This window comes from Lactuca virosa, chromosome 8 (assembly GCF_052849685.1).
Source record: "Lactuca virosa cultivar CGN04683 chromosome 8, Lactuca_virosa_CGN04683_v6, whole genome shotgun sequence".
NCBI lineage: Eukaryota > Viridiplantae > Streptophyta > Magnoliopsida > Asterales > Asteraceae > Lactuca > Lactuca virosa.
The window spans coordinates 318,217,448-318,225,222 of NC_136433.1; the positions used below are offsets into that span (position 1 = coordinate 318,217,448).

General features: G+C 32.7%; 1 protein-coding gene across 7 annotated transcripts; it reads left to right on the forward strand.

The window, feature by feature from the left end:
* The first annotated feature begins 2,943 nt into the window (after positions 1–2,943).
* On the forward strand, positions 2,944–7,223 carry LOC145134415 (putative enoyl-CoA hydratase 2, mitochondrial). 7 transcript variants are annotated; one of them, XM_079069261.1, is made up of 12 exons: positions 2,946–3,376; positions 3,517–3,616; positions 3,737–3,801; positions 3,895–4,116; positions 4,318–4,422; positions 4,491–4,529; positions 4,786–5,016; positions 5,101–5,120; positions 5,312–5,410; positions 5,505–5,641; positions 6,460–6,536; positions 6,891–7,223. In XM_079069261.1, the coding sequence occupies exons 10-12, from the start codon at positions 5,515–5,517 to the stop codon at positions 7,119–7,121; spliced, it is 435 nt and encodes a 144-aa protein (XP_078925387.1). In that variant the 5' UTR covers positions 2,946–3,376; positions 3,517–3,616; positions 3,737–3,801; positions 3,895–4,116; positions 4,318–4,422; positions 4,491–4,529; positions 4,786–5,016; positions 5,101–5,120; positions 5,312–5,410; positions 5,505–5,514; the 3' UTR covers positions 7,122–7,223. The 7 variants fall into 7 exon arrangements, with proteins under 7 accessions (XP_078925389.1, XP_078925390.1, XP_078925387.1 ...); XM_079069264.1 differs by lacking the exon at positions 3,517–3,616 and adding an exon at positions 6,617–6,800 and having other exon boundaries at positions 2,945–3,376; positions 3,737–4,116; XM_079069260.1 differs by lacking the exon at positions 3,517–3,616.
* Positions 7,224–7,775: the final 552 nt, after the last annotated feature.

Sequence of the window (7,775 nt, forward strand, 5' to 3'; positions counted from 1 at the left end):
CATAAAACACTACAAAAAAAACGGAAATTTCACAGACGGAAAGTGTATTGTGTGGGTTTTTTATATGCACTTTCCTTCTACAGGGAATCGACCTTCTTTATGGAGCTGAGGGATGATTCTGTAAGCAGGAACACAGGCTGCACTACTGTTGCGCACTATGATGGAGGGTAGACCCAGATCGCCGGAAGAGTCATTTGGCTTCTGTCGACTGGAGGGATGAGACGCAAAGAAGAGGAGTTCCGATTTTGGGATGTGTCGATCGGATTTGATTAGTGAAGAATGAAAAAAAGATCGTCATTGTGGTTTTAAAAAGGGATGAAAATACCTAGGTAGCTAAGTCAATGGTTACCATAATTATAGGCTATTATTTGTGGAAACAAATTATCAAATTACCTATTTACCCTTATTTATTTATTTTTATTTTAAATTTTGATTGACCCACATTTATGCATACAATAACACAATACTTACTTTAAACACCTGAACCTATCTCTCTCTCTCTCTCTCTATATATATATATATATATATATATATATATATATATATATATATATATATATATATATGACACACACATACACCGAATTATATCATAAAACCCACCACCTTACCAAAAACTCATATCTTTTTTTCGTTTAAATTATTTTAGGCAACGTTTTTTATCGGAAAAAAAAAATAAATATACCGTTGTTCACAATTTTACGTTCTCTTTTCATAGAGATCCATGTTGATATATAAAAGACAAATATTTTTTTCGAAAAAAAAATCACTTCGATTTGTTGTTTTTTTCAATATTTAAGTTTATTTTTATATAAAAAAAACTAATTATACAAAAAATCTCAATTTTTTTGTCCTTTATTAACAAACGTCAACATCGATTAAAAAAATTCGATCAATTCAGATTCACACTTTGAATCTAAAATGTAAATATTTTAATTTTAGGATTCATAATATGAATCTGACTTACTATTTCAACTATTTGATCGTTCACAAATTAAGTAAAATTTACATATGAATCGAAATATATTTCCATGTAGTTTTATAATATTTTAACGTTTTGATTACTCATAAATTAGTTTTGTAAAATCAACAAATAGATTTATTCACATTGTTAATCTAAAGTGTATATAATATCGTTTTAGAATTCACAATGTGAATCTGATTTACTGTTATTCATACTCTGAATCGGAGCAGATTCACAGTGTGAATCTGAACTGAAATTTCGTTCTTTCTTAACATCAGTATGAATCTATGTTTAAAGAGTACAAAAAAAAATATGAATTTTGATATATTTATTATTTTTTTCGATAAAAAATAGACCTTAACTTTCAAAAAACAAAGAAAATGAAATTGATTTTTTTGAAAAAAAAGGGTTCTTTTTTACATATCAATATGAATCTATATAGAAAAACGACGAAAGATGAAGAAAAATAATGAACAACAATATATTTAGTTTTTTTCGATAAAAAACATAGCCTAAAAAAATTAAACTAAAAAAAGTGAGTTTTGTTATAATTCAGTGCATTGCGTCCATTGTAAAAGTCTACAACTCTTCTTTTTGCCGTTGGTAGCTTTAAATTTTGACGCTTTGGTTTGTTCCTTGGTTTTTTGATTAATAATAGTTCTATATTGAACTTTTCCATATATATATATATATATATATATATATATATATATATATATATATATATATATATATATATATATAGGTTAATGCGAAAACATATTTTATCTTATAAAACTCAAACACATGGACTTTAGAAATTAAATTTATTAACAATAAATTAAAGATAATAAGTTTACATAGGAGAGTGTTATGGTAATATAGATTTAAGAATGGTTTTAACAACCGTTTCTCTTTTTTTTTTTCACGTCCTTAACCACTTTTAAATTCAAGTTTTCGTAATAACAATGTCAAAAAAACATGTTTTGCTAATATAAAACAATTTCTCATGTGCCATCGATTATCATCATGTCGTTCAAAGTTTGGATGAATTTTTGTCTAGAATACAAGGTTGAGGTGACACAATGTCATATGTTTTCATTGTTTTCGCGTTTTCGCAAATTATTTGCATTTTCGCATGAGCCATATATATATACCGCTCTAACACTCCAGCATACCGATAACAGCGGTGTATGCGTAATCATAAATGATTATACATATATGTCTGTTCACAGACTAAGTAATCATATATGATTATGACAGTTGATGACAGAAAAGGTGGTGGTGACAGAGGTGGCGGTGGTATAAGTGACGGAGGTGACAGTGATGTGGTCGGCTGGTGTCAGAGGTGGTGGTGGCGGTGACGGTTGTGGTGGTGGGGATGTTGGCGGAGGAGAAAGGAACGGACGACGCTATATAATCATTTATGATTATAACTGGTCTGTCGCGCCGGTACGCCGGAGGGCTAGAGCGGCAGACTTGAAATATGTGGTTGGGGTTGAATGATCTCTATTTTATTTTTAATCTCAACGGAACCTACCCCCTCTCTCTCTCTCTATATATATATATATATATATATATATATATATATATATATATATATATATATATATATATATATGACTGTGTTATAATGTGGATGAGATCTATTATGTGATCGTAAGGATAATTATAGACCAATGGATGAAACAAACGAATGTCTATTGATCTATAGAACGTACTATAGTTTCCTGCAAATTAATATATATATATATATATATATATATATATATATATATATATATATATATAAAATGTCTCTCCTTAGAACAGTAAAGTTTCAGTTGTCAAAAATGGTCCCTTATTTATTTTTATCATATTAATTTTCTAACTTCTTTTGGCAAAATACATTTTGGTCCCTCTATTATTATACATTTTCAACTGGCATGTGCATATTTAGTTCTTTCCGGATCTTAGATTCAATTTGGGGGTTTTCTTATGTTGGTGGTCAGTCCACGTGTTATTCAGATATTTCTTTCTGGCTTACTCATCTACAACACTTTCTCCATGTGTCCTCCTCGAAGGCTCGCGGCTCTTTTCCTCCAATCATTCCTCTATGCCGCCTCATCGCCATCGTATATGAGTTCCAGAAATAGAGGGGATCGATTCCACCTCTCAACCACCGTCATCATCGGTTTTTCGACAAAAGTCGTACTCCTCTTCGTTCTCTCTTCTGTTACCGGCGACTCAACCATCACAATGATTTAGGATTTTTGACGTTTTCTCCCAAAAATACTCGAATTCTGTGGTTTCAGCCTCCATCCTCTCCGTATCTCTATCGCTGGATTTGAACATCTCTCTCGCTTCACACTCACTGTTATTCTTAAACCGATGATCATTAATCAAGAACCAGCCATCGTCCATGAAATCGAACCCAATCACCACCGGATTATGGTAAGTGTATTTAACGGTTTATTTGTGTATTTTTATTGGATTGGTTTTGATTTTGTACTGGAGGAGTTGATGAAGAAGAACAAAAGTGGCCACCAGGAAAACTCCTAAACCCAATCGATGCCTTATTTTTCCCCCTTTAGGAGATCGACGGTGAAGAGGAAGCATAAACAACGCACGCCGGCGCTGGTGGTGGTGGTGGTGCGACGACATTGGCTACCAGTGGTAGTGGCCAGAATCGAGGTCGTGGTCACGTCGTCCAGCTTTGATTGTTGTTTTGATTCTTTGTTTGATTATGTTTTTCAGCTTTTTTAAACTATTTCGTTAAGTTTTTGATTGTAATTATAATTGTTTTGTTTAAAGGACGAAGGCAAGGCACCCTATGTGTTCGATGGAATGCCCCAAATAAGATGCACATGGTTAATTTGGTCAATTTCTTCTCCTTCTCATCGTCATAATTTTTAAGAGACGTTATTAGGAAGTGTGGGTGGAAGAAAATAAGCGAAATTATTTATTGATAGGAGTAAGGTTACACTTGGGTTTCATACTATCAACCACCACCAAGATTTCCAACAAACTCCAGAGAAATTCAGAAGATATGACAGTTAATTCATCTTGGTCACTGATATGGCATGAAGCTTCGTCAGTTAATTCATCTTGGTCACTGATATGCCATGCGATGAAAGCAGAAGATAGAGTTGGAATTCGTCATACGAGATGAGGATAATGTAAATGTAATCAAGGCAAGGGTTTTATATCTGTTTTTGTTTAGTTTTTTTTCTTTTTTTAGAACTCAAGTGGTGGACTTTTTTGTGACTCATAACCTTCTGTATGACCATTTGATTTCATGGCGACAGTAACTGGACCCACCAACTTAAGTGATTTTTTTTAAAAAAAAATTGTTTTAGTTTTCTTTGCTAACGATTTTGACAAAAACAATGCAGAGGTGCCAGAGTCTCTTCAGGTTGACAAAATTCTGGAAGATGATCATTATTAGCAAGGAGAGTTCTCAACTAATCATATTCTTTCTACTCGCTCGTATTTACAAGGTGATTACTGTAGTTCTTGACTCGACTCATCACATATGTGCTTCATTTATTTTCTTGAATATATGCAGGTTGTTCGTACGTTTGGTTGAGAGCTCAATGAACTTGAGGTGAGCCATTTTTATTGTGTTAGGAATAGTGCTTTTATTGCCCCATAACAGGACCATACATACACAAATCACTGAGTTGTTCTTATGTAGTTTCCTAAATGGTTGTAGGAGTACTATCAAACCTTCATACATTTTAGAAAAATCCAATTTCGTTGGTTATAATATTTAAATATCACAAAGGATTTAATTTCATAATCAACTATTTGGTTGTTGTGGATGCAAGGCTGCGGGACAGTTACAATTGTTGATTTTGCAGATTATGGTGGTTGTGAACAATGGTTTTATTGTTAGTGTACCCATGAACTGCAAGAGGAGCTTCAGTAACACGAGTCAGCCAATGGTTTCTCTAAAGATTCAAGTATTTAAGAAGCATAATCGTCTGAGATCTTTGTTAGGGGATGGTTTACTCACAGAAGGATCAATGGAGCCTTGCGGAGGTTTTTAATGTCGAGTGTCTCATAACAGCTCCTTATGTAGTCCCTTATAGGTACGTTTTTACTTTTTACAATATTAATGATAATGTAACTTATTGTTATTTTATTTTCGGTTGTTTACGTGTCTTTTTTTTCAGATTACCTTCAACCAACTAAGGTAAAATCTGAAATCCTCCATATTTTCTGTTAATGTTGATAAAAAAAAACTTGTAAGATATGTATAAGGCATATACTATCCTAATATTTTAAAACAAGAATTAAATTTTTTGGCGTTATCATTCGCAATTTATGCTCTTTTTTCAATTTATTGTTGACTATGGTAAACCATTTGTCTCTTCATGTATCTAGGATCCAACACAAGTCGGCTGGCACAATAGGCCTTTCCCTACTTTTGGCACAATAGGCCTATCTCTCCTTTACTGTTGTAAGATTAAACAATTATCACAGGTTAAGATTAAACATATTTTTATATTATTCTAACTTTCACCACTTTTTTTAATTACATCTTCTATTTTTTATCATGATACTTTACTTTTTGCAGCGCGAGGTTTATGACAAAACCTCATTTGCTACTTCAAGTTATGGGAAGTGTCGTAGAGGTGACAAATTACCAATTTATCCTATTCACATTTGGATATGGACCTCTCAATGCTGCAACAAAGGGTTCTTGCTGGATAGGTATCATGTCTAGAAAACATAGATGAAATTTCTCTTTTTTTACAGGATTTTTTTTCTTTGAGTAACCATCTTTGCACATTATATTTATTATAGCATTGTACTTTTAACTTTTTTTACACTTTCTTTGTATTTAGTTGGCACTGCTATAATAGGGTAGATTTTTGTCTCAAGTTAGGAACAGTAAAGTTCCTAACAAGATAGCAAAACTGGACCCTTTTTTATATACCTTCCTTCAATTCCACCTCTTTTGTAGCTGTTCTTTCCAATGGGGCATTTTATGTCTTTATGATTATTGATCGTGGGAATGTGTTCTTTCTGTTTTGCTTCACCGCTTTTTTACCCAATCAAATTACTCCACCACAACATCACGACTCCAGCTCGCTGTCACTTTGGAATTCCCACCTTTAATCACCGATCCACCGCCTCGCCTTTGCCATAGCGTCAATCCTCTTCCCACCCACTACATGTTCGCATCTACTCCAGCCGTCTTCCATGGAAGCATCTCCAAACCTACCTATTAATCTACTTCTCTCTCTATTCTGATTCTCCATTTTCCTCGCCGCCAGCTTCTGATTTCCGGCGACAGAGGCTTCCTAGCTTAATTGGAAGCTCACTAGCCAAATAACTTATTTTCACAGGCCGAAAGATCACACCCAAAGAAGCATTGTCATTTTGTATTTTATTTTTATATTTATATACCAATATTAAAAATATGTAACATAGAAATTAAAATGCCTATTGATAACCAAATAAATATAAGTACAATGCTATTATGGGTAGAAAAAATAAAGTACTAACCATAGAATAATTTCTTGTAGGTCTCATTAATTACTGTGCTCCTGCGGGTGATGCTTACTCAAAGGCGCTTGAAATTGCATGTGATATAAATCAAAAGGTCCGTTTATTAGTATTATATGAAACGTTTTTTTATTATAATATAATATTATGATGTAAGATGTAAGATGATGTTATTAGGGTCCTGTGGCTATACGGATGACTAAAAGAGTGATTAGCCATGGTTCAGAAATGGAGATCGGGTCTGGTTTGGAATTGGAAGAAGAATGCTACGAAGTGATATTGGTCACAGATGATAGGTTAGAAGGGTTGAATGCGTTTTCTGAGAAGCGAAAACCATTTTACAAAGTCGAATGAAATAAACGTATTTTGGTTTATTGATATGGGCAACGTACTTCAGTTTTTTTTTTTTTTTTTTTTTTTTTTATGATAAGGTGTTAAACTTTTTTGACAGGTACTATGGGCAGATGGTTGTCTTACTTTAACATGGAGTTGCAGAGAGAAGTTGGTCATTTCAGTAACTAGGATGGGAGGTGATGATGGCAGAAAGGGAAATAGGGGTAAATTGATCATTTCAGGATACGAAGGGTTTTCTGTAACTAGGATGGGAGGTGATGATGGCAGGAAGGGAAATAGTGGTAAATTTGTCATTTCAGGATCACTGATTGTATTATTGCTTTTGTAACTTAGGATTAGACTTTTAATTCTTATACAATTGATTCAAATTTAATTTTTTGTAACTATATTTATTACCCATAATAACAACATACTTATATTTCGATACCAATATCAGCAATGGTCATCAAATCACCAACGATATATTGAGGATCCTGTCAGTTTTCTTTGACATTAGTGGAGAATCCAACCCCCGCGAAGCGGGGTTTCCTATCTAGTTAAAATAAATAATCTCCTCGATGTATGCAAATATAATAACATCCACAGAAACTGCAAATTAAAATAAATAATCTACTCGATGTATGCAAATATAATAACATCAACCGGAACTTTTGAACATTTTAAATCAATAGAAGAATAACTCCAAGAGCATCATCATTAAAATAAATTACATTAAGAATTATTGTGAAGATGTTTATGTAGATGATTGCTAATAGATTTTTAAAACATTATGTCAAATAAAATATTACATATATCATCAAAGAAGAGTAATACATGCGATAGTTGGATTGTTTTTATAATTAGTGTTAATATGTTATATATTATTTTAATTCTCCACCATGACGTGAATTAGAAAAACATTTCAAATCCACCACTACTTTTAAATAAATTCATAGCTTATTGTTTTTATAATTAGTGTTAATATGTTATATATTTAATACAA

Excerpts from the sequence above, each read along its gene's own strand:
- LOC145134415 (XM_079069263.1), top strand. The coding sequence starts at position 5,515 with ATGACAAAACCTCATTTGCTACTTCAAGTTATGGGAAGTGTCGTAGAG. Across the intron at positions 5,642-6,459 it reads AAAGGGTTCTTGCTGGATAG|GTCTCATTAATTACTGTGCT; the intron begins GTATCATGTCTA and ends AATTTCTTGTAG. Across the intron at positions 6,537-6,890 it reads CATGTGATATAAATCAAAAG|GTACTATGGGCAGATGGTTG; the intron begins GTCCGTTTATTA and ends CTTTTTTGACAG.